The sequence below is a fragment of the Myxine glutinosa genome, unplaced genomic scaffold, assembly GCF_964187855.1.
Source record: "Myxine glutinosa unplaced genomic scaffold, kmMyxGlut1.1 SCAFFOLD_2793, whole genome shotgun sequence".
In the NCBI taxonomy this organism is placed as follows: domain Eukaryota; kingdom Metazoa; phylum Chordata; class Myxini; order Myxiniformes; family Myxinidae; genus Myxine; species Myxine glutinosa.
The window spans coordinates 1,694-29,262 of NW_027618887.1; the positions used below are offsets into that span (position 1 = coordinate 1,694).

The 27,569-nt window shown below is 42.5% G+C and overlaps 1 protein-coding gene across 1 annotated transcript in view; it reads left to right on the top strand.

Moving 5' to 3' along the window:
- The first annotated feature begins 217 nt into the window (after positions 1–217).
- The window catches only part of LOC137424763 (excitatory amino acid transporter 5), a 51,266-nt gene continuing 23,914 nt past the window's right edge, over positions 218–27,569 (top strand). Inside the window, 5 exon segments of the mRNA XM_078769495.1 lie at positions 218–352; positions 12,191–12,270; positions 21,623–21,838; positions 22,579–22,621; positions 22,744–22,957. Of these exon segments, the coding sequence (XP_078625621.1) occupies positions 218–352; positions 12,191–12,270; positions 21,623–21,838; positions 22,579–22,621; positions 22,744–22,957 (688 nt within the window).

Genomic DNA, 27,569 nt, shown 5'->3' on the forward strand with positions numbered 1-27,569 from the left:
TGTTTGTGAAAGTAGTCAGAGAGGTATTTGAGATTCTATTGTAAAGAATTGAGCCACGAGTGACACTGAAATCACCTTTGGCCAGTCGCTGTGTCCGAGCCGATAATAAGCTTAGCAGATAAAAACGTCCAGCTGCAATGCACTTTAGGGGAAACCACTTCATGCATCGAGCCCTCACACTTCCTGAGAAATACAGTGGGATGTGTTGCTATTGAGTATGGAGTGGAGTCAGATACGGAGCAGACTGTTGGAAGGATGGAGGAAGAACGGGCTGCTGGTACTCTCTGTTTTGTCTGTTGTACTGGGATGCTTGTTGGGATTCTTCTTGAGAGGACACAAACTTACAGAGCAGGTAAACACATTTTATAATTTGCTAAAATTCAAATCTATATGTCGTTTTTCTCTTTTATGCAGAAATGGAAACAAAAAGGTTGTAATGTAGGCCAGTGTACAACAGGTGAAAGGCTATAATGGGATGAGCGTTGATAACAAGCAGGATGATTAAAATGTGAAAACATCATCAAATGGAAGACCAAATACTACATTGGAGTCATCAGAAGGAACCCGAAGAAGCAAAGAGCAAAGATGGAGCCATCAGGAGGAACCTGGTTAGGATTCGAGTTTTAGATATTCAGGGAGAAGTGCCACAAAGATTTACATCTCTAAGGAGGTGCAAATGAAGACTTGTGTATGAATCTCCTGCTAATATAACGAGCATCTGTAGATTATTGGACTATTGGTCCCTTGGTTTGCCTCATTAACTCGTCGGTCCGCACAGCGGGAGACCGGGAATTTTTGTCTCGTTTTTTTCAATGTCTCATTTTGTCTCTCTCTCATTTTTGTTTTTAATACTTACAAATACGCACTGAAAAATAGAAATAGGTGCTCACTTACCATGAAAACAAAATATCAAAAGTGAAAATGACAACTAGATATCTGTGATAAAGAAGCAACAACCAAGGGTAAGACGGCCCTGCTCCACTTCCCTCCTTCCGCGATCCAAAGATGGCCATATTTTTGGTCCACCATTATAACCTTGAACTTCAACATTTAGGGATCGAGTGTAAATTAAGAAAATGTTTCATCTGCAATCTATCCATAAAACTCAACATCGTGAAAATCGGAGGAAAAGTTATGAACAAAAAGGTGTTTTTTGTTAATGAGGTCACAATCCCCAAAAAAGGAGGTGAAGGACACTTGATCCGATCAAGAATTTCGGTCCGATCAGACAAACAAACCTAAGTCGAGTTATGGTAAAAAAAAAAATTTAAATGTCTATAATTACATCATGACCTTGAAAATTAGGTCAAGGTCAAAAAATTATGTCAACACACGTACTTTATATTCCCATTATATATTGATGTAAAATCGCATTCCAAAAGTCCAAGTCGGCTCCGAGATACAGCTTTGACATTGGCAGAAAAAAGGAATGGAAAAACTTCCTAAATGGTGGGTAGGTAGTCCTAGGGGACTATGAAACTCTGAGGTGCTATTAAAAATCGGGGGCACTAATTGTAGAAAAACTCGACAACAGGTACACGCCCCCTCCTACCTTCTAAGGGGAGGCTTAAAAAAGAACCCATAACATTAAGTGTTTTAGGATTTAAGATACCTGTGAGCTCCTTCACAAAAAGCCTTCTTCGTGTTGTTGTTGGGTGACCGACAGTGGCATCTGGTAGGGTTGTTCCACACAGGTATTATTGCACATATGCATGATCATACTGAGCAAGTGACCAGTGACCACTCTCCATCTTGCCAGTAAGACCCTGCACAGCCGAGCTTCCACCTGCCCTGGTGGACCTTATTGGAGTCCATGATGGCATGGACTTCAGAAGTGTTGGAGCTTCCACAGTGTGTAGTCTGTACTTCAGATCCAGACCTGTTACAGGTCTCCTGTGTGTCAGGGGGTCGATGTTCAATTCCTGTGCAGGGGCCTTGCTGATGCATAGAGCCCAACGTTGCATATCGTCCCGCTTCTTAAGGTGCAAGGTACTTGCAGGCATCCATGCACATGGAGCATACTCTATTGTGCTCTCTCTCTATAGCTGGATAACCACTGGACCAGCTTACCGGAAACAATCCAGCTTGTCCAGCGAAACCTTGTGCCTTATTCCATCAAATGCAGCTTTGCTGTCAAGTGCCACAATTCTACCCTCTTGACATCAGTTTAGACCAAACATCCACTCATGACTCAGGTATATGAGTAAATCTGGGGCCAAATGACAAGGATGGAAGACAAACTGATTGTAACTGATGAGGTCATTTCCAATGAGATTCTTCCTCTGTGCAGTGCTGATAACTCTATCCATAACCTTGCTAATGCAGCTTAGGAGACTGATGGGCCTGTAATTGTCTGGGACAGAGCATGAGTTCTTCTTCCACACTGCTACTATATTGGCTATCTTCCAGGGGAGGGAAGTGGCCATGGTTAGAGTAGAAACGGAACATGGGTTTGGCAAGAGATGTGGAAAAGCTGATGCACTCTCTTTGAGAACTCGATATCCAATTCCAAACGTTCCGGATGCCTTGTTTATTTCTAGGTTCTGTAATATCCATCTACTGTCAAGAGGCCGGAACTTCATAGTGTCCGTGTGAGTGTTGGTGCAAGCTGTAAGATCAAGAAGGTCATTTTCCGCGTAATCAAATGTACACTTTAATCATAATGCAACATGATCACAGAGGATATCCGCTTTTTCCTGAGAGATGGTGAAGGTCTGACCATCCTTCTCAAGTTTGGGATACGAAAATGTCATCTTTTCATATATCCTCTTCACTTCCCACCATCTATCATGGGGTTTGTTTACTCCATTGGTCATACGATCTTTTGTCCTCCGCAAATGTTGTCATTTAGCTTCCTTCTCCACTTTCTGATTGTTCTACCTTGCCCCTATCAGAGCCTTGTGGGAAACAGCACATGGTCTCTCACTGCAATTGTTATACACAGCCAGACAGCTTTGTCAGCCATTTGGCTAGCTTCACTAAACAATAGGATATCGGTCGGTAGAATAGTAACGTCAGGATCTCCAGTGTTTAGGGGTTCATTCCATGCCCTGCTATGCAGATGCTGATTGAAGGATTCCCAGCTTGCTTTTTGTCATACCATAATGGTATGGTTTACCCAAGACTGGTGGCTTTTGTAGATAATCTCCACTGAGCTATGGTCATATGTTCAAATGTTGGCCTTCACACTTGCAGTGTAATAAGCAGCAGAGTCAACGATGACCAAATCCAGTAGATTATCACCACAGATAGACTCTTTCACCAAATGGTCAACGCCATGCATCAGACAAAGGTTGTAGCATGCAATTCCAGCTCTATCAGTTGTGGACTTGCTGCCTAGCCATTACTGGTGATGCACATTGAAATCACCAAGGATCATCGCACGATCTAAACCAGTGGTTTGGGTGACAGAATCCAGATTTTCAGACAAGTAATCACTAAGACGACAGGCAGTTCCAAACAGGGAGCCAGAGCGATACACAGCGCCGATTAGTAGGTATACCTTAGAGATTAGTAGGTATACCCAGTGCCGATCAGTAGTGTCCCACAGGGTTTGAATACCGCTCCTGACACCACTTGTCAGGGTATCAGAAAGTTCGTATCCCACTCCTGATCACCACTTGTAGTATCGCCGGTGATTAAGATCACGGGCGGCAGATAGCCGAACAGTTTTAACTCCGAGGCGGTCAAGCCGAAAATTTACGATCAGTCTGTCGTGCATGGGCGAAGGAAACCAGGGTGCTTACCTGCACAGACGAAAGCCATGGGGTTTATTCCTCGAACCCATAAACACAGACACAAGACAAGGAAATTCAACAATACGACAATGAAAAATGCCACAATAAGAAATTTAATAAAGGTAAGACAATAAAAATGAATGCTGAGGTAAAACTATAAATCTAACTCAAGGGACCCTCCACACTGACACAAATATGGACAAGGGGAAAGATAAAAGAAAATAAATGTTCTTAGTCATCCGACACTCAGCTCCGGCCTCAATGAGGACTTTTGGATGCTTGGTGGTCGTTGAATGGATCCGGTCAGTCGGCGAAAGGACCGAGCATTGACACGTCCACAATGGTGCCGGTCAACCACGCGAGCACCCCAAGACGCGAAGCGGCAGCAAGACCTCCTCCTCTCTCACGCCTCGCTATAAAGCACAGCGCAGCTACAGCTCACCCAAAGAGCACCACAGCTCACCCAAAGAGCACCACAGATCAACCACACCTCCTTCCACTTTTATTCCAAGGGGCACAAAGGCTCCGAAATTCGCTCCACCAGCAGCCACGGGCACAAAGCAGCCGTCCGCCAGTGCAACCAGGACAAAAAAAGAGGGAGAGGGAGAGAGAGAGAGATCCCATGTCTCCACGACCAATGATGAAGCTCGGAGCGTGGCTTGTCCGTTACGATACCTTCAAGGTGGAGTTTCGTCTCTTCAGGAATGTTCGGATTACGTCGGCCGTGGTGGGTGGGGTTTAGCCCAATGTTGAATGTGCTGGATTTCCGTTGGCAACATGTCGGTGTTGTTGGTTAATGGAGCTGAATTTTGATGGCCAGCCGTGTGAACGTAAAAACGTAGGGGGTTGATCACAGGGGAAGCACACACTGGGGAAATTATCCTTAAACCCTACCTAATTAGCATGTCTTCACCCCGTGTGAAGAACACATAAGCAACCTTAAGCTCAGTTTCCCTGCGTATGTACATCAAAGTGTCTCATACGCATCCACCGTCCATGCTAATACTACACAACCCTATCTCCACTATGGTATGTCATCACCTACCCCCACAAACGTACCAGTATCAAACAAGCCCGGCCACGCCGATGTTAGACTTTCGGTCTTGTTTCATTAAGATGCTTAGGATTCGACCAGGTGAACTTGTCCTCTTTGAAAATTAATTGTTTACGACTCTCACATGATCCATCAGGCTGATAGGATAGCCTAGGCCTTAGAGTTATGCGCACCTATCAGTGGGATACAAACCATAAACTGTTCAGTCTGGTGGATACAAACCATAAACAAACCATAAACTGTTCAGTCTGGTGGAAACAAACCATAAACAAACCATAAACTGTTCAGTCTGGTGGAGGTATGTGCTCTTCCGAGTGCTATTATAGTTTCTATATGTGCTCGCAAATTGTGTAAATGGCAAAAATTGTAACTGGGTGCTGAGGGAAAATATATATGAATGTTAACAGAGAAGGCCACCTGAATAAAAATGCCTTGGGGTAACTTCGGCTCGAGTTGGAGACATAAATGAAAAACCAGGCTAAAAGGAAGAAAAATATAATGGTTAAGTAAGAGAGTGCAATTAAGAAAAATATATGACTTTTAAAACAGGAGACATGCTTGACTGAACACAGACGAGCAAAAGCAAATGCGGAATTGGTCTGGGAGACAGAAATAAGCTTCAGTTTAATAACATCGCTTTCAACAGAGAATATAATACATGAACAAAGTCCAATAATGGGATTGAATTTTTTATAAGGGAGAAATGAAAGTTTTCTGAGTAATGATGAAGGCATGGCCATGAGCAAACGTTAATTATTTTAACATTCATAATTAAAATTATGAAATAAAAGAGGCTAAGAAACGAGCTCATAAGGAGGTGAGCGAACACCCAAAGAGGTTATAATGAGTGTGATGGAAGCAGGCAGGAAGTTCTAAGTCAGAGAAAACTTTACAGCCATGGTTTATCCATTATTCTTTCGGTTTTAAGAAAATAAGTAAAGAGTAAAATTAATTTTGCTAAATTGCTCAGGTTTTATTTTGGTTAACAACTACCTGCTGTAGTACATAAACTAACGATACATTTTTACAGGTTTTTCTCATTTTCATCTATAGGAACCTCAAAGGTAGTGGTCAGAATTTTTAGGGTCAGATGCCCTAAAACTGTCAAAATGAAATAACAATTGTCTCCGACACATGGCATTAAAAAACGAGGGTAGCAATCACCTCCACAAAAGCTTAAATGGAGATTACTCAGCAATTAATGTAAAATTGCTGATTCCTTTTATCGATTCATCCTTGTCACTCATCCAACCTATCCACCAATTTCGTACGAATCTGTCCATAAGTTTTTGAGATATCGAGCTATCTATCGTGCTATTTCGCCCTATCACGCAATGGTGAAAAATCATTAAAAAAATTAAATGATCTGGATTCAAATCTTCATAGACATTGAAACAATTCTTCCTTGTCACAGCCCCAACCTGTACACCAAGTATCGTCTGAATCCGTCCACAAGTTTTTGAGGTATCCTGTTCACAGACAAACAGACACACACACACACACACACACACACACACACACACACACACACACACACACACACACACACAAACAGGAGTGAAAACATAACCTCCACCCACATTCGGCGTAGGTAATAACCACATGCAGAATGGGAACCAGAGAAGTGAAAGAAGAATAAACATGGAAAATAAATATAAGTTCAATCTCAAATAAATTGTCTTTCACTTCGACAATTGCCAAAAGTAAAAAAAGATGAAACAGGTGAACATTGTCAAAGGAAAAGATCAATATGAGAGAAATCCGTCATGAATTTTCACAATTGAAGTGAATCACAAGTGAATTTTAATTATTTTAGACATAATTATTATCAAGCATCTGCCATGATAAATAATGTGGTGGATTAACAAAAGAAGGAAAAACTGCTTAACTAAAGCTTTCTCACCACAATAAACCGTAAATCCCAAAGAGATCCGAAAATTCATCCACTCGTACTGTATACAACAAAGCACCAGAAAATGCAAATATATATAAATATACATACAGTCACGTGAAAAAGTAAGTACACCCCATGTAAAGTTTTGACTTTTTCAACATATTTCAACATACAGCTATTTGATCTTCATTTCAACAATATTGATAGATAAAGGTGATATAATATAACAAATATCATGAAACATTTACATTTTGTAGTCCATTGTATAATTTAAATAAACATAAATGCAAATTTCGCATGTGGAAAAAGTAAGTACACCCTTGGCTCTAATAGGTGGTATTGCCCCCTTTGGCAGAAACAACCTCAAGTAGGCGTTTCTTATAACTGTCTACCAGTCTCTGACATCGACTGGGAGAAATTTTTGCCCACTCCTCCATGCAGAATTCTTTCAGCTGTGCGATGTTTGAGGGGTTTCTTGCATGCACAGCTCGTTTCAAATCCCCCCCACAACATCTCGATGGGATTTAGATCCGGGCTTTGACTTGGCCATCCCAGAACCCTCCATTTCTTTCTTTTCAGCCATTCCTTGGTGGATTTACTGGTATGTTTAGGGTCATTGTCATATTGCAAGGTCCACCTTCGGTTGAGCTTCAACTTTCCGACAGATGGCCTCACATTATCCTCAAGCACCCTCTGGTACAATGAAGAATTCATGGTGGATTCTGTGATGGTGAGCTGCCCAGGCCCTGATGCAGCAATGCTGCCCCAAACCATAATATTTCCACCACCAAGCTTTACAGTTGGTATCAGGTTCTTGTGGTCAAATGCTGTCTTTGGTTTTCACCAAACTTGTCTTCTGGTACAGTGGCCAAATAGCTCTACCTTTGACTCATCTGTCCAGAGCACATTGCTCCAGAAGTGCTGGTCTTTGCCTATGTGTTCATTGGCAAACTTTAGTCTTGCCCTAATGTTCTTTCTGGACAGCAAAGGTTTCCTCCTGGCACACCTCTCATGTATATCAATTGTGTGCAGCCTCTTTCTAATGGTAGACTCATGCACTTTGACATCAACAGTGGCAAGAGCTACCTGAAGGTCCTGTGATGATATTCTGGGGTTCTTAGAGACTTCTTTCAGCATCTTGCGGTCTGCTCTCGGGCTGAACTTGCTGGGGCGGCCTGCCCTGAACAAGTTGGCAGTTGTTTGGAATCTTCTCCACTTGTAGATGATCTTCCGGACAGTCGAATGATTGATTTCAAATTGTTTGGAGATCTTTTTAAATCCCTTCCCAGACTCGTAGGCATCTATAGCCTTCTTTCTGAAGGCCTCAGAGAGCTCTTTTGGTCTTGGCATGGTGACGCCGCACACTTCAACAACAAAGAACAAACCAAACTAAATGTCTGAGGTTTAAATAAGACAGGTTCCTCCAAGATCCTCTCTAACGATGTTGTAATCATTTGCACCTGAGCTGGTGCACCTGATTCTAATTTTAGGTATTTGAAGTAGTGATAAATGTATGGGTGTACTTACTTTTTCCACATGCGAAATTTGCATTTATGTTTATTTAAATTATACAATGGACTACAAAATGTAAATGTTTCATGATATTTGTTATACTAGGGCATGCCCGTACTATATCTATATCTAAAATTATATCCCCCCCCTCTATTTACATGAAATGGTTTGGTCCAAAGCGAACGGCTTGCGAGTGGTGACAATCCCCCCCCTCTATTTACATGCAATGGTTTGGGCATGCCCGTACTATATATATGCCCGTACTATATATCTATCTAAAATTATATCCCCCCCCCTCTATTTACATGAAATGGTTTGGTCCATTCGCAACGCCAAAGCGAACGGCGAACGGCTTGCGAGTACAGTGACAATCCCCCCCCTCTATTTACATGAATGGTTTGGTCCATTCGCAACGACCACAGAACCCCCCCCCTCTATTTACATGCAATGGTTTGGTCCAAAGCGAACGGCTTCCGGAGTTTGGTAAAGAAATCGCCATCGCGTGCACAAACGCGCAGGAAAGCGAATGAATCGCAAATTCGTTTTTATTAGTTGTAAAACATAGTTTAACGCCAACATAGTTTGCAAACGTGAAATAAATGAATACGCTCTCAAATGTGCCATCCGAGGCAGAGTGTGCCCGCCACGTTCGGCACACGCGATCGTTCGCTGCTCTCTGATTGGTTGAATCGTTTTTTGGACATAGCTCGGTAAGTAATTGTCCGATTAATATGAAACCTTGAAAAGGCACATCCTCGGGTCCCCAGCAATATACCTGGCAAGTGAAAAGTATATCGGACCCGTGGTTGTCGAGAAACAGCGGTCACAGACAAACGTACAAACGTACAGACAGAGATTACTGGAATTATAGATAGATTATATCACCTTTATCTATCAATATTGTTGAAATGAAGATCAAATAGCTGTATGTTGAAATATGTTGAAAAAGTCAAAACTTTACATGGGGTGTACTTACTTTTTCACGTGACTGTACATATACTCTCACAGACAATGAAACTTTATCAGTTTCATTTTGATGAACATGCTTTACCACTGGTTTCTGTTATGCATCTCCACCATGAGCCTTGACACAGTTTTACCAAAATAATATCTCATAATATATTATTTACAAAGGGCGAAATTGGCTCGTTATTAACGCACAGGTTGTAAACCTGGTGCGTTATAGCGTTTGCCTGGGAATTTCTGTCGCTCCAAAAGTGAAGCTCCAACAGTGTAGACGTTTCTGTCGCTCAGATGTGTAAACATGACGTCATCAAATCTATATTTATAGGATAGGTTATAGGAGATATATATGTTATAGGATAGGAATATAGGACCCAAATGACCCAGAGGACCCAAATGACCCAGAGGACCCAAATGACCCAGAGGACCAAAATGACCCAGAGGACCCAAATGACCCAGAGGACCCAAATGACCCAGAGGACCCAAATGACCCAGAGGACCCAAATGACCCAGAGGACCCAAATGACCCAGAGGACCCAAATGACCCAGAGGACCCAAATGACCCAGAGGACCCAGAGGACCCAAATGACCCAGAGGACCCAAATGACCCAGAGGACCCAGAGGACCCAAATGACCCAGAGGACCCAAATGACCCAGAGGACCCAGAGGACCCAGAGGACCCAAATGACCCAGAGGACCCAAATGACCCAGAGGACCCAAATGACCCAGAGGACCCAAATGACCCAGAGGACCCAGAGGACCCAGAGGACCCAGAGGACCCAAATGACCCAGAGGACCCAAATGACCCAGAGGACCCAAATGACCCAGAGGACCCAAATGACCCAGAGGACCCAAATGACCCAGAGGACCCAAATGACCCAGAGGACCCAAATGACCCAGAGGACCCAAATGACCCAGAGGACCCAAATGACCCAGAGGACCCAAATGACCCAGAGGACCCAAATGACCCAGAGGACCCAAATGACCCAAATGACCCAGAGGACCCAAATGACCCAAATGACCCAGAGGACCCAAATGACCCAGAGGACCCAAATGACCCAGAGGACCCAAATGACCCAGAGGACCCAAATGACCCAGAGGACCCAAATGACCCAAATGACCCAAATGACCCAGAGGACCCAAATGACCCAGAGGACCCAAATGACCCAGAGGACCCAAATGACCCAGAGGACCCAAATGACCCAGAGGACCCAAATTCTATGTATGTTTCTATGATGATGTATGTTTTGGTGAAAGTACATAATGTGAATACTAGTAGCAATTTTACAAAAACCATGGCATAATTTCAAATCTTGACCCGAGATGATAATTATGCTACATCATAATTTCCATGTGCCAACCTGGGCGGAATCCAAGTGGATTCACTTGACTTGTTTCCCATATCAATTAAATGTGAACTGCAAATGAGGTAACAACAACATTCAAAATTAATAATGGATAAGGAGGTGTAAGGGTGGGAATGAAAAAGCAGATCAATTTCGCAAAGGTAAACAATAAATTCAACAACTTGTATTAGAGGAGTTTCTGAAATTAATTATCATCGAGTTTGTTCCTTGGGCTGTCAGGACAGCTGAGAGGTAGACAGGTAGTGTATACCTACCTGCCTTTAATCAGTCGTCTGGATTATTTTTTGGCGTGGATAGAAGATCCGCCATCCTGGTGCTTCGCTAGCAGAAGGGTGCTGCATCCGAGTGTTGGGTGTACCTTCGGAAGTATGCATTTAAAGGTGTGTTCCACCTGCTGGCATTCGCTGGTGAAAGCGAAACAACACATGGTACCTTTCAAAAAGAGTATGCCATTGTGTGCTGGTATGTCGACCAAATTCCAAATTCCTGCCCCAGCTAGTCGAACGTTACTCCACCCCCAACTTTGGCTGGACCCCCAAGAAAATAGTGGCCGTTAAATATAAGAAGTATTTACATTTATAATATCATTTATAAGAACTAATTTATAATATCTTACTATAATTCACCAAATGTCCATCCGTCTGTCTGTCTGTCCATCCATCTGTCTGTTCGAAAGTACCGCAAAAACGGCTGAACCGATCGCAACGATATTTTGGGTGGGTAATCCTGGGATGTCCTGGAGTAAAATAGGCTATATTGTTTTTCCAATTTCAGCTTTGGCCTCCAGCATTTTCAGGTTTGGATTCCCGCATAACGTTATTTTCCTGGGTGCCGCACAACTGGCTGCACCGATCAGACTCGGTCGGACAAAGACCTTTTATAAGGACATGGGTTGAATCCCTGCTTGAGAGAATGCCAACTCCCTCCCCGCCATCACGGCCGTCTCTCCAACTCACAATCCCACGAGATATGTGGAAAGGACGACTCAAAACCAATTATCTTCTTTTTGATTCGTATATAAACATCATTAAAAGTAAATAATGACCTCGGCCAAAGTTCAAACGATGTGGGTTTAATCTATACATGAGAGAATTCCACATAGCTATTTGGGCGGTGTATAAGCCAACAGATCGCTGTCTCCATCGATCTTGCCGAGGTCGTAACACATATCGGCTCAAAATCCTTTTAACTGTTGACTTGGTAGTTTTTACAATGAAGGAAACATTAACAATGTTGTTAAAAGTTTATTTTGTGATTAATTTGTGATTGGAGTTATGTTGTTTGGAATGAAAAAAGAGATATCGAGTTCAAGTAAATGACGACATGCCGTGATGGTTTCTACTTTCTAAACGTGAACTTGGCGGATCGCCAAATGCAGATTCGCCACGGTCCCACGATCGATGTTTCCATACGTGAACATACCCGTTTGTTTGCGAACGGGTACGTTTTTCATGGAAGTCCTTCACGAACTTGCTGTCCATATCTGATGTGCGACTGAAGGTGCTATAGGAATGTGGAATGTATTGGTTTCATGCTTTAGCATTCGCGGTATCTGCATTGCCTGTTTGCTTCTGGCCTCCCACCCGTGCGTAGCTCGGGTATCTCACTCGTCTATTTAATTACACATGTCTAAAAAAAACATTGTGTGTGATGTGATTCACAGGAGATTAACTATTTATTATTTCCTGGAGAGCTGCTCATGAGACTTCTGACAATGCTCATTCTACCTCTGATCATTTCCAGGTGTGCAAATTCTCTCACTGCTCTTTTTCTTTCTTTCATATGCAGCACAAGGCTGCGTTGCAACATCATTGACTGAGGGTGTGGCTGCACTGCTGATGTCATGCCCTCTGCTGGTTGGTGCAGGAATTTGTAATTTGTCCTGGATTTTTTTTTTTTTTGTATACAAGATCGAGGCTCGTGTAAAAGCTAACATTAATCACAAAAAAAAATGGACACATAAAAAACATATAATAAAGGGAGTGGGAGACAAGATGGGGAGAGAGAGGGAAGCACACAAGTACAACAGTAGAGAACAGGGACATCGGGAGATCTGTGGGAGGGAGAGGGCTTGGGGGGAGGAGGCATGGGAAGAGGGTGGGGGGTGGGAGAGGTATAAAACACATGGACACTGCTAGGACTTCCAGGAAAGAAGTTGGTATTTCAAAAAAGTGGATCTGGGGTGAATTAACGGGAGTAGAAAAGATAAAGGTTTTGGATGGGGGATAAGAGATGGTGGTGAACAGCTGTTTTAAAGACCTGGAGGGAGGAGTGGGATTGAAGAGAGTGAGGGAGTTTGTTCCAGAGGCGGGAGAAAAGAGGAATGAAAGAGTGAAGGTGAATAGAGTGTTGATTTTGGTAGTGCAAAATTTTGACCTCTTCCGTCAACATTTTGCGAAGGACACCGTGGGATCTTTACCATCCACCAACTAATGCGAGCAGGTGGGACACCCAATTTAACTTCCATTCGAGGGATAGCACACACATTGACAGTTTAAAGCTGGGTCGGGATTCTGCATTGGATTTTTTTTTGAGGTTGCCAGATTTGTTCTCAGGTAGGGGCAATCATCATCGAGTTGTCCAGCATGGGTTTGAATCAGGACCCATCCTGGTGTCTCAAAAACAGGGTGATATATCAATGTGTGTGCCCCTTTGGAAGGACGTTATGTTTGTTAAAAGTTTGTTAACTGATTGTTGGTGGACTTTAAAAATCGAAGGGACTCTTTCCTAAAGAGTAGGCGAGTAATCGCAGACACCCAGAAATGACAACTTCCTGAACCTTCAAATTAAAATGTCAATTTGTGAAAGATTTGGCCCAAAAACTTTCCCCAGGTAATTAAGGTTGGTAAATACGTTGAAGATGTTTATTTCTCCATCGTCAATTGTAATGCTTTAAACTTCGATAATGACGAATACAATCATGAAAATTGCATCGTTGATGATTCAGCTCCCTAATGCAGACAATAATGTGTGTATTATGTTGTTTATGGTGATGTATTATGTGGGTATTATGTTGTTTATGGTGATGTATTATGTGGGTATTATGTTGTTTATGGTGATGTATTATGTGTGTATTGCATTTATGTGAGAACTGTCGGTAGGATGCACTAGCGTACTAAAGGCAGTGACACTGAAAAAACTGCATTAACCACACAAATAATGCCGTGCTACCCTCTGCCATCTTGAGCAACGTTGACTGAGTAATCTAGAGCTAGAATCACGAAACTTTCATTCAAATATATTTACCTGTTTTGGAGAAGAAAAAAATGTAAGGCATTACTTTTCAGCATGGCTTCATATATACATACGTGTACGTACATATAGTATATATATATAGACGCAAATACGCACACACGTCCGGGGTGGACTGGTCTATACAATTGAGAATTAAACTATTTTCCCAGTATTGGCTGCAGTACAATCCTACTTGGAAGTAGGGGGCTGGAGCTCTGCTAAGCCCACGCGTAATTGGCAATGTCTATGCAACTGCTCAGCCAGAAGAGTCTTTTTAAAATTCGAATTGTCCCCTGCTAACCCCAGAACTGTTTTGTGCACCACAGATAGGTTAATGTGTGGCACGCATTTCCTGTTGGCCAGAATGCATGCAGCAATAGCTGATGCGGCACTTGCTTCCTGGTACTATCTCCAATCATGGGACCTGATCTCGATATATATATATATATATTGGTCACTGAAGCCTGGTGTAGACTTAACGGTCAAGGTGACTGGCTTAAGATATTAGTGTCCTGAGTTCAATCCCATGCCATGCTGTTAAATTAACACCAGGTGTGGTGACTCAGCCTGTCATCCTTCAGAGGTCGGCAAAATGAGTGTCATGTTCCTGGGATGAATGAGCCATTCAAGCATCCTGCACAAGAGTGGCCAGGATTGTGCCCGATAGCCAATAAACTGCTTTGGCAGCCCTCTGCATCTGAAGATGCAAAAAGGAATGGTCATAAGATTTATTGAAGTTCGTTGACCTGGCCAAACACCATGATGATACTGGCACGACAGAATCATGACTGCAAACGCAGAAGGGCCTCCAGCGGCACAAACATGCCATGGTAAAATGCTGTCACCAAGCAGATGCAAAGCAAACCTACCGACTAGTTTCGTCCTTATTGAGGCTCATCAGGGCACCGCGTTGGTGTTCCATCCACGTAGTGACTTTGAAGCCTATCGGCTTATATAGCGATGTTTACCGTGATGTCACGTACCCGATCACGTGACCACGCTCTTTGTTTTGGTTGGCAAAACACCAACCATGCTGGCCGTCTCTAAGTGGTGACGTTTTACGATCATTGACGTGACACCATTTCAAGGACAATGCCTGTGAGCTGCTGTGTTGTTAATTGCACAAATAGATTTGAAAAGAACTCGGGAATAAGTTTCTATAGAATTCCAGAGCCACTCTCCATGTACGGTCTCGAAGCTATAAGTCTTTATTGTTGAAAGAAGAAGAAACGCACTATTTTGTCCTTCCAGGACGTGATCACGATAACGCGATCTCCCGCGGTCATTTGAACCTCAAATAAAATTCCAATTGCAGATTTGTCAATAGATGAGGTATATTAACAAACGAATGAAACAGATTTGGTCAAATTCTGACTTTTTAAAACTTGATCGCATTTCACACAAAGTTGTGAGAAACTAAAGAAGAAGAAGAATCGTTTGGCTTCTCAGATAAAATAAATAATTCTGTCTCTGCAATTTCAGGTTAATTTTATTTTTAAAATGGCTTTTTCTGCAATCAGTGCATGGATTGGTTTTTCTGCAATCAGTGCATGGATTGACATGTGTGGTTGTGTGTGTGGGGGGGGGGGGGGGAGGGATGTGTGTGTGTGTGTGTGTGTGTGGGGGGGGGGGATTGGTGTGTGCGTGTGTGTGTGTGTTAGGGGTGGGGGGATGGGGGTATGTGTGCGTGTGTTTGTGTGGGTGTGCGTGTGTGTGTGTGTGTGTGTGTGGTGGCGGGGGGGAGGGTGTGTGTGTGTGTGTGTGTGTGTGGGGGGGGGGGGGTTCTGGGGATGTGTGTATGTGTGTGTGTTTGTGTGTGTATGCATGTGGGGATGTGTTTGTGTGTGTGTGGGGATGTGTGTGTGGGTGTGGGGGTGGATATGTGTGTGTGTGGGGAGGGGTAGGGGGGATGTGTGTTTGTGTGTGTGTGTGTGTGTGTGTGTGTGTATCGGGGTTGTATCCAAGGGGGTTGTGTCAAAGCATGTCCAATGAAAGTGGGGTTGTATCAAAAGTGGGGTTGTATCAAAAGTGGGTGCGAGTAAACCGGTCATCACTGCCAGCAGTTTTGAAGTGGCAGTTCTAGTGGCAGAGTGGCAGTGGCAGTTCTTCCTTCTTCCCCACACACACCCAGGCCTCATGAGGTTTGTTGTTGAGATGCTGTGATGGTATGACTTTGCCTTTGATAAAGCAGAATGGTACATCATTCCCGATCGCATACCACAGTGGCTTCACATGACCACTTTAAAAAAAATTGCATGCCTCTAGTGACCTGAATGCCTTCAGTAACTCCCTTGTGTAGATACCCGGTGTGTCGATCAAGTACGTGTACACGTCGCCGTAGTTCAAATCTGGCCAGCAAGATGGATTGTTTTGCCATCCTTTCAATGCAAATGGATCCGGACGAATATCCTCACCATTCCTATAACTCAACTTCGATTTGTACCGAGATTTTGCAACAGTGTCAAGACTATTAAAATACTCCGAAACGATCACATGTGTGTCGTGCGACGCCATTGTGCAAAACAAAAACACTGTGCTTTTGCCAACCAGGCTGCTACGCATGCGCGGGTATGGTGGGTTTGTTTATAAACAGTGAACATCGCTATACTGGTTAATGATACACCTGTTAATGTGATTGGTAAGGACGCCAGATCATATCTGGAATGAACAAGTGACATCTGCCACCAGGAAACATTGTCTTTTGCCCCACTAATCACAACCAGGAGGCATCACCGATGTTTTAAGCATTTGGGAGTTCTACAATTATGATTATTGAGGTTCTCTGACCTGGACAAATTCCGTGATGATACCATCATGACAACTTCATGCCTGTATACCCAGAAGGGCCAAGAGCAGTGCAAAGGTACCAATATCAAATGCTGTTTTTTAAGAGAAAATGTGCATCCAACCAAAAAAATAACAAGATCCAATTTGCTACTCCAGTAATAAACAAGTAAAGAGCAAATCCGGTCTCAGGCGATGTTTCATTGAGCTTCCACAAACTGATAGACAACGAGCCCCGGGAACATGTCCGCTTTTATTCCCAGAGTGACAATTTGTTTCTGGTCATGTGCAGTACCGCGAGGTCTTACACTGATTCCACACTCACACATTCTCACAATGCATGGTGTTTCCAAAAAAAAAAAAAGTGGACTATTTGTGCAGCCTGATATTCTGTGGTTTCTGATGCTATACCGATCACTCTTTCAGGTTATGATGATGGTGATGTGCCATTTCTAACAAGTAGTCAGTAGGACCCTACGTCAACTATGGTGTTTACAGTGGAACAAAAACTGAAAATTGTGACTTTGTGGTTTGAGATAAAATCCTATGTGCCGGTGCGCCGACGATACTGTCAGTATTACAATGTTCACACCCGTAATGGGCCTTCCAATGGGAGCATTCAGCAGTTTGTGGAGCACTTCCAAGCACATGGTAGCGAGAAAAATCAAAATTAAGACAACAGTGGCCGCCCACCAAGTGCTACCAAGGACCAAGGGAACATTGATCTTGTGAGAGATTCTGATATCGAAAGTCCTTTGAAATCCCACTGTCGGCGTTCCCAAGAACTGGCGATCTCAAATCTGTCTGTGTGGTGTGGTGCATTCTCACTTCAGACCTCAAGCTCTACCTATACATCGTATCTGTAAGGAATAAACTAACTCTGATTGACATGGCAAGACGAGTAACAATGTGTGATTGGTTCAGTGACCGAATGGAAAGGTACCCAAATTGGATCAACTCCTCGTGGTTCAGTAATGAAGCACACTTCCATTTCAATGGGGCTATCAACAATCACAACAACATCTTCTGGGGTGCTGAGCCTCCTCAGGAGGTGTCTGAGATGCCTCTCAACGTCCCCAAGTCCACTTGCTTCTGTGCATTGAATGCCAGAAGGGGTATGCTGGGACCGTATTGGTTCGAAGATGCCAATGGTAATACGGTGACAGTCAATGTCAATGGGGAGCGGTACCACGAGGCTTTACACCGATTCCACGTTGATCTTGCGCAATTATCTTCTCCAAACCAGCTCAGACTGGTTCATGCAGGACGGTGCCCCACCGCACACTGCAGGTGAAACCATCGACTTGCTCCATCAGTTGTTTAGAAATCGTGTCATCAGCCCAGGCACAGCGCATGAGTGGGCACCCCACAGCCCGGATTTGAATCCATTGGATTTTTTTTATTTTGGGGTGTTGCCAAAGGTCCAGTTTACGCCAACAAACCTTGAACCCTGGCTGTCCTGAAGCAAGAGGTGGAAGATTACCATCGGGGTACCACTCCAGCCACTTGCAGACGAGTTGTGAGAATTTCGGAGTAAGGATAAAAGCCTGTTTGAACAGAGACGGAGCGCACATTGAAAATGTCAATTACAAGCAGTTTATTGTGATTTGAAAATGGCATGGTGTATGCTTTCCATCAATGCATCACTGAACTTGCTACCTTTTGTATTATTTCTACAATAAAACGTTCAAATAGGCCATTTTGTTGAAACACCGGGCATATATTATATATATATATACAGACTTGGCATTTAATATGGAATATTTTTTTTGTGGGGGTGAACTTACTTTTCAAGATGACTTAGAACCAAAAGTTCATTGGAATTATGTTGAAATTATTCTAGATTTTGTTAATGTGACCTTTAAAAGAAACAAAAACCACATTTGACATTTCGAAGCAAATAAATTGATCCTTGAAAGTGATGTAAACTGATATCGAACTCAATTCACGGACAGTACTGTGTTAAACTTCTGTACGTTTTCCAGAAGTATCTCTTTATTTTGCACATTAGCCAAAAAAAATTTCAACAAAAACAAAAGCTAAATTATGACTGGGATTATGGACAGTAAAATTACAGTTCAGTACTTCGTGTAACCCCCACGAGCATTCAGGAGAGCACGTACACGTCGAGGCATGCTGTTCACGAGATTTGCCAAGGTTTGGATAGGAATTGCTTGCCATGCAGTGGAAATAGTCTGCTGCAATTCACGCACAGAGGTAGGCTGCTGGTCCAAGTTGTCGATTTGACGCGTTAATTCTGCCCACAAGTTCTCTTTCGGATTCATATCCGGGGACATGGCAGGCCACTCCATAGTCCATATGCTCTACACCACGGTCAGCAAGAAAGTGTTGGATCATGCGAGCACGATGAGGCCATGCATTGTCATCTTGGAAGACAAAGTTTCCTCGAAAGGCTGCACGAGCAAATGGAAGCAATGTTTCTTCCAGAATGACCCTGTACTTGAACTGGTTCAGGTTTCCATTCAGAACAACCAGGTCAGTTTTGCCCCCTGCATGAAAAGCAGCCCAAACGGTCACCCCACCACCTCCAGCTTGGACTCTTGGCACTATACAATCTTCGATGTGGGCTTCATGCACTTGTCTGCGCACTCGGACGTGGCCATCTTGACGATAGACTAGAAATCTAGACTAGTCACTGAAGGTCACGTGAATCCAGTTTCCTGGCTGCCATTGACGGTGCTCTCTGACCCACTGCAATCGGCGCTGGCTGTGTTGTCTGGTCAGGCGTGGCTTTCTCAGGGGACGCCTGGCACGATAGCCTGCTTGAACCAGTCGTTGGTTGACTAGCCTTCTGGATACAGGCACATTTGTCAGTTGCTGCTACTCAGCCCTAAGCTGATTAGCTGACTTGGTACGGCCATTGCGGACTAACCGGTGTGGCTGGCGATCATCCCTCCTTGTGGTTCTGCGGGGACGTCCTGGCCTCGGTATTGGAGTAGGGACACCCCTCTGAGCATTTCGTTTCAGGATCTTTGACACCTGACCTTGAGTGATGCCATACTGCCGAGCAATAGCACGCTGTTTCACACCAGAATTTCGTAAAGCCACCACTCCATGACAAACAGCATTGTCAAGTTTGACAGACCATCTCCAGAGGAAGCGGCAATAACTTTTGTAGACATGCAGCAGTTGTTTTCCACTAATACAGAACGCAACAACCCTTATATACCCGATTGTGAAGCCAATCGTCAAATGTACCTGTCCTTACATTTTGTCACGCCACCTGTGATATAATCCTGTTATTGACTTCTTGCTGCGAAAGACAATCAGTGACATGGTTCTTTCAACAAAGACATCACTGAAGCGTAAAAGAAACTCACCAGATTGATATACTGAGTTCAGAAAGTAAACCCAAGTCAAGAAAAAAAAATATTCCATATTAAATGCCAAGTCTGTATACTGGTTAGCAGGGTAGCTGTTTTTCAGCTACCTTAGGGAGTGACGACCCTGCTCTATTCGAGTCCTGGGCTCAGCTGACTCTGGCTGATAGTACCTGGTATGGGCCCCTTGTCCAGTAATGGATCCCCACCGCCTTGTGGGGGAAGCCTCTTTAGGCTAAGGTGATGAGAAGGATACTCAGACACCAGACCACACCTGAAGGTCAGCTTGGGCAGCGCTACATCGTGGATAAATGTGCCCATGAAAGTCAGTGGTGGCACCAATGTCGACATCACTGCACAACATCTGCAGACAGCTGTGTCTACTTTGGACATCTAGGGCAGCCGTCATCTTACGGACGACCTGGCCAGTTTGCTGGGTCTATGTGCATCAGACTTCGCGTTGCATTTACTGCACCTGCAGCCATCGATGCTCACAGGAATAGAGAGTGGGAGAGCGATGGCACACACCTCTACCACTTTAATCGCTTCTCCGTGCAGGTTTATTCCTTCATTTGCACCTGTCTTACATAATGTCAATATTTTTCTTTATTTTCACAACCAATAAATAATCTGCAGCCACGTTTTATTAACTGCTTTTCTACTTTCAGTGAATGTAGCTTCGCTTTTCTGCAGAAAGTTGGTGGCGTTTCATCACACTATATTTCTCTTGAAAGAAAGCAGATGCATTTTACATATAAATATACTTGAATTTTTGACATTATGGAATTATAATGTGAAGATGAAAACTTGCCTACTTTAAACTAGATCTTCAAGAATCTACATCCAGCCAAAAACGTCTGAAACAAAAATGCAATAAAAGTACAAATGATAAAAACCAAAAATGCAAAAGCAAATCCACAAAGGTCTCTTTGTTAGGATTTCTTTATATACATTTTTAACTAACTAGCAAGTTTCCCATGCCCGCATGGTATTCTAAACAGGGACCAATGGAACATTGGGATTGTGGCGGCAAAAATGCAAATGGCGTCTTCTGTCATCGAGCCAGCAAGCTGGGAGAAGCCATTCACATTTATTGCGACATCTGATGCAACTTAAATGTTCCAATACGAGCTCTTACATGAGCCTCGATCTTGTATAGAAGAAGAAAGAGCCACCTTTAGAGGCCATTTTTCCCCCACAGAGCAGGGGTTGGCCTTTTTTGGGCACCTTGGTCCCATTTTCGAAGCAATGTTTTATGGCCGGATGCCCTTCCTGCCGCCAACCCTGTTAGTCGCCTCTTGCGACACACAGCGAATTAATTACCAGTGAACTGGTACTCAATTTGCCGACTTCGGAAGGATGCCAGGCTGGATGCCTCAACCCCCCTGGTGTTAATTCAGCGATTGACTGGGGTTCAAACCCAGGATCCTAGAATCCCAAGCCGGCACCCTAACCGCTAAGCCAACACCAGGCATGCCTTGATCTTGTATACAATATATATATATATATATATATATATATATATATATATATATATATATATATATATATATATTAATGACAGCGAGGTGCTCCATTTGAAACTGTTTGTTTGATATATATGTAGCTTTTTGACGCATAAGGTCCATAATAAAAATTGTACTGGCATCAAAGCCAGGGACCAATTGCAAATGAATAGTAGGATGAAGAATTAATGAGGTTTGTAAAGAATGGTCTTTTCAACATTCTTTGTACAGCCTGGTGTCAGGACTGGCTACACTAGACCGTAAAGCCTCAGGACGGTTGGGAGTGATCACTGTGGCTTACTACTTATTGACCACACTGGTTGCTGTGGCAGTGGGCATAGCCATGGCGACTGCAGTTCATCCAGGGGGTGCTGCTCAAAAAGCAGGAAGGCCAGCTGGAGTCCAACCCCTGCCCAGCTCTGCACATGCTCTGCTGGATCTCATACGGTAGCTATATCCAAGTTAATCATGCCTTGGAAACAGTGAAAAGGCAATTTAATGCACAATTTCTTCACCCATCTTCAGATATGAAATATTAACAGTACATTCATTATTTATTTTTTTTGGTTTCATAGTATAACATTTAACCTGACATTGCATCACTGTGCCATTAATACACCAAGTATTGATATGGTGTTACATATAACAAGTATTAGAGGAACATTAACACATTGTTGTTAAGAATAAAAAAGCAAAACAAATTTGCCCCCCCTCCCCTTATCCATGTATCATTTGTCCTGTGGGTGGACACAATGGGCAGGTCAAGTGGCATTGAAATCATGGTCATGGGCCTGGGTCGGAGGAGGGTTGGGATGAAGTACTGCATGGGAATCTTTTTGCCATATGTATTATTCACCAAGTCAATAACAAACGACATTTTAATGGCCTTTGCAAACAAATTAACAAAGAGCTGAATTGATCATGGCAACAACTGAAACGTATATTGGATTTTTAACATCCTCCAGTGAGTGTCAGCATGCAGGATGGCTAAATGAACATCCCTGCTTCTCAATCAAATTCCTTACCTGCACAACACCAGCATCAAGTCCATTGACATGTCCCACTGTGGCAGGAATCAAAAACGGAATCAGAAAATTTTGTAGCAAGCATTGTACCACCGCACTTTACTCCCAGTGGCTATGCCAATCTAATACAACTTCCTTGTGCAATGTTTTTTTTTCCTGCAGAAACATGTTTCCATCTAATTTGGTTGAAGCTACATTTCAACAGGCAAGTTTCTTTTTCTAACATTAATTATTAAGACACCAGAAATGTCGGACTGTATTTATTTTTAGGTTGCATTGACTCACCTTTTTTCCTCTATAACACACTTTGCACCTGCCGTCCCATAGTACAAAACACAGATTGTGCCAATGAGAAAGTTGGAACAACCTGGATTGGAAGGCACACAAATGCAAGGAAATGTTACTGGGGCTTCAGATGTCAAATCTGTTGCCAAAGAGCAGGAATCCACAATGTTCATGCCAGGCATTACCTATAAGGCTGAGCCTGGCTCCAGCGAAGGGACCAACGTTTTGGGCATAGTAATTTTCTCCAGCACAATGGGTAAGTACATAATTTCACCCTATTCATGCCTTGGCTCATTTTGTACACCGTGCTCAGCATATCAATAGAAACCGACATGTCTGCCAATGAAAAACAAACAAAAATAACAACAACAACCAGACACACTCCTGGCAGAATATCTCAATTTGGTAGGGTGTTCCATTTTTAAGAGGTGTTTATGGGCTTATTACCTTCCAGAGTTGAATTTGAATTAGGTGGAGAATACACCTGTCAAATTGTTGGTGGCAGTATTCTGCTCCTGGTCTGGTGATGGGTTGTGTAATTTTGAAAATTAACCAATTGGAGCCACTTGCACCTGCCGAACCATCATGCATGGATTCAAAGACTTCCTTAACCCCAAATCCGAGAGAAGTTGTATTGTGGAATTTCTTTGAACAATAATTCATTTCATTTTCTTTCTCAACTTGATAACCTACATAATTTGAATATTTTTTTATTTTCAATGAGGTCTACGAACAACAAAGAGTTTACTTATTTAAACTTATTACTTATCAAATTATTAAACTAATTAAACTTATTATTAAATTAATTAAATAAACTTATTAAATATAAATATTAAATAAATAATATTATTAATTATTAAATAACTTATTATTAAATATAATATTTATTAAATATTTATTTAATTATTATATTAAATATTTTCTATTAAAGAATAAAATAAAATAAAAATAAATAATTAATTTCTATTTTAAAATAATTTAAATATTAAATAATTTTTATATTAAAATAGAAATTATATATTTTATAATAAATTAATTATTATATTAAATATTAAAATATTTATTAAATTTAAATATAAATATTTATTAAATAAAATTAATTATTAAATAACTTATTAAAATATTAAATAAACTAATTAAACTTATTAAACTAGTTTACTTATTTAACTTAAATTTTGGTTTTATTTGAAAATATACCGAAAAAGTAAAATGTTCAGTTTATATCAAACTAGAAAATAAACAACATGAATTAATAATAATAGTAAAATAACAAAATTAATGATATGATTATTTCATTTTTTTTTTTTTTTTTTTTTTTTTTTTTTGTATACAAGATCGAGGCTCGTGAAAGAGCGAACATTAATCACACAGAAAGACAAACAGACACATACAACAAATAACATCGGGAGTGGTAGACAAGATGGGGAGAGAGGGGGAAGGACACAAACAAAACATTTGAGAGCAGGGACCGAGAGACATGGAGACATCGAGAGATCTGTTGGAGGGAGAGGGCTTCTGGGGGGGAGGCATGTGAAGGAGGGGGGGGGGGGGGGTGGGAGAGGTATAAACATATGGACACTGCCAGGACTTCCAGGAAGGAAGTTGGAATTTCAAACAAGGTGGATCTGGGGTGAATTAGTGGGGGTAGAAAAGATCAAGGTTTTGGATGGGGGAAGATAAGAGATGGTGGTGAACAGCTGTTTTAAAGACCTGGAGGGAGGAGTGGGATTGAAGGGAGTGTGGGAGTTTGTCCCAGAGGCGGGAGAAAAGAGGAATGAAAGAGTGAAGGTGAGCAGAGAGCCGAGATTTCGGCAGTTTAACCATCAGAGGGTTGCTGGCAGATCTTGTGCGACCTGTAGGAATATTTGGGGGACAGAGCACAGAGAGAGCTGGGGGAGCAAGGCCGGAGAGGAGTCGGTAGAAGACAGAAAGACCACCTACCTGCCTGCGGTGAGTGAGTGAAAGGCCCTCAGAGATAGCTTCATCGCGGGAGATTCCAATGATTTTGAAAGCTTTGGATTCAACAGCGTGAAGCCGAGCAAGGTGTGAGGCAGGAGCACCAGCCCATAGGGGAGAACAGTATTCCATTGAGCTGCGGATGAAAGCCTTGTATGTGGTGAGGAGCTCAGGTGTGCCGAGGAAGGACTTCGCACGACGGAGGATGCCCAGTCGGCGACTGGCTTTGGAGGCCAGCTTGGAAATGTGGTTTTCCCAAGAAAGATCATGGCAGATAGTGAGACCCAAAAGCTTGAGTGACAGAACTTCATGGAGAGGATTAGTTGAGAAAGTAGATGGGAGGGTTGTCCAGTCGATCTTTTCGGAGAGACATAGTAAGAGAGTGAGATTTGTCAGGATTGAAAGACATGTTCCACTTGTTTGACCAGTCTGTGATTTTGTCCAGGTCTTCAGAGAGTGAGGAGGCTGCAGACTGCCGATCTGAGGGAAGAGGAATGGAGCGGCAGAGAGTGGAGTCATCAGCAAAGAGATAGAGAGGATTTTCCAGAGAGTCGGAGAGATCATTGATAAAGACCAGAAAAAGCACAGGGCCCAGCACACTGCCTTGGGGAACTCCAGCCTGAACAGGAAGGGGAGATGAGAGAAATCCATTCAGGGCCACACGTTGACTACGACCGGAGAGGAAGTCCGCAAGCCATGCATGGAGATTTCCATGGATACCATAGGAGGAGAGTTTGGTGAGCAGAGCTGGGTGCCAGACCGTATCGAAGGCACGTGATATGTCAAGGGAGACAGCTCTGATTTCCTGTTTGGCATTGAGGACCTCCATCCATTGTTGAGACAGCAGAAGCAGCATGTCCAGAGTAGAGTGACCTGGTCTGAAACCAAATTGATGATCAGAGATCAAGCCATTGGAGATGCAGTCTGTGGCTGCTAATTGCAGCATTTCTGTGAGTGCGGCTGTGCCGCTGATGCATGCCCCATTACCAGTAAGGCGGTGCTCATTGTGCCGACCTCCGAATGATGACAAGCTAAGGCAACCCACCTGATGTTATTTTTAACGGCATGACAGGGGCTAAAAATCAAGACCCTAATAACTTAAGCCAACTTCCTTAACCGTCAAGCCACACCAGGCTTGACATTAATGATGACAATCATAAAAACAAAGAGATAATACAAAATCTGAATAACAAAGCAGGATTCTAAAGATTATCACATTGAGCAACTGAATCATAGATGGAATGGGGGATTGTTTGCATATTTGAGTTATTATCTGGGGCATGTATAGTTGTTGGAAATTTCTAAGACTGACCAGACATGATCAGACGAGTTTGGGGCAAAGTCTGAGTGCCTCCACTCAGAGGTGAGAAAGGACTTGGCAAAACTAGTGGTAATTGAATTACGCCTATCAGAACACGAGTCAACATTGACAGTGTTCAGCAGGTCATCGGAGGGGAAGATGTTCGGAAAAGCAATTACATGTCGCGCTCTGTTCTGTATGCATTTGATACATTAGGCTTGGGCTACAGTAATACCAGAAGACCATAAAGGTGCTGCAAATTCAAGCATTGGGAAAATATACATTTTGCAGACAGAAACCAGATCTTCAGCTTTAACTCCATTTTTCTTCAATTTACCCAAGACGCTAGAGATCGGGCAAAGTGGTTGCAAAGTATTGCTGGCAGGTATTGCACTTGTTGATCCCACTTGAGGTTCTTTTGAATGATAACACCGAGGAGTTTAAGAGAGGAGACAACTTAAAGTGGGACATCATCGATCTCCAGTTGAATGGGAGGTGGTGTATTGTGCAATAATGAAATCTGCCTGGATTTACACTTCACTGGGTTCAGTTTCATGTCATGACTGCAACACCAATCAACAGCAGAGTTGAAATGAAACTACATTTTAACGTTTTGTCTTGGGCACAATAACAACAAAGCTAAGATCAACAACATATTTCCAGCGATTTGCAGAGTGGGTAGCTGTATCGTTAACCATTGCCAAGAAGATAATGGGACCTAATTCATACCATGTGGTACTCCACAAGTAAGATCGAGACAGATGGACGATGATCCGCGGTATTGAACGGACCATTGTCGAGTTGACGGACCATCTCCAGGGGAAGCGGCAATAACTTTTGGAGAAGTGCAGCAGTTCTTTTCCACTAATACAGAACGCAACAACCCTTGTATACCCGACTGTGAAGCGAATCATCAAATGCACCTGTCCGTACATTTTGCCACGCCACCTGTGATATAATCCTGTTGTTGACTTCTTGCTGCGACAGACAATCAGTGACATGGTTCTTTTAACAAATAAATCACCAAAGTGTAAAAGAAACTCACCAGATTGATATACTGAGTTAAGAAGTAAACCCAAGTCAAGAAAAAAAAAAAATTCCATATTAAATGCCAAGTCTGTATATATATATATATATATATATATATATATATATATATATATATATATATATATATATATATATATATATATATATATATATATATATATATATATAATATATATATATATATATATATATATATATATATATATATATATTGTTGTGGATTTGAGAATCCTGTGTGTAAATATCACCCTCTGTAAGTAATGTCATGATCTTTGTAAGTACCTCCATTTGTGTAAAGGTCAAAGGTCGTCCCCTTAGTTAATCCATCGCATGCACGTAGAAAATCATATACCCTTCTAAATAGTTATTTCTTTATTATGTGTTGCAATTTAAGGCTCTGTTTCCCATTAGTTGACACTGCATTGCACCGAATCGAATAAGATAGATCCCCTTTTTCAAATTCCCCCAAAGCCTCCCTTTCCAACTGCATTTATTGCCAACTGCATTTATTGCCAACTGCATTTGCCGCCATTACGGCGTGGTCAGCTCGGGGAAGAGGGGC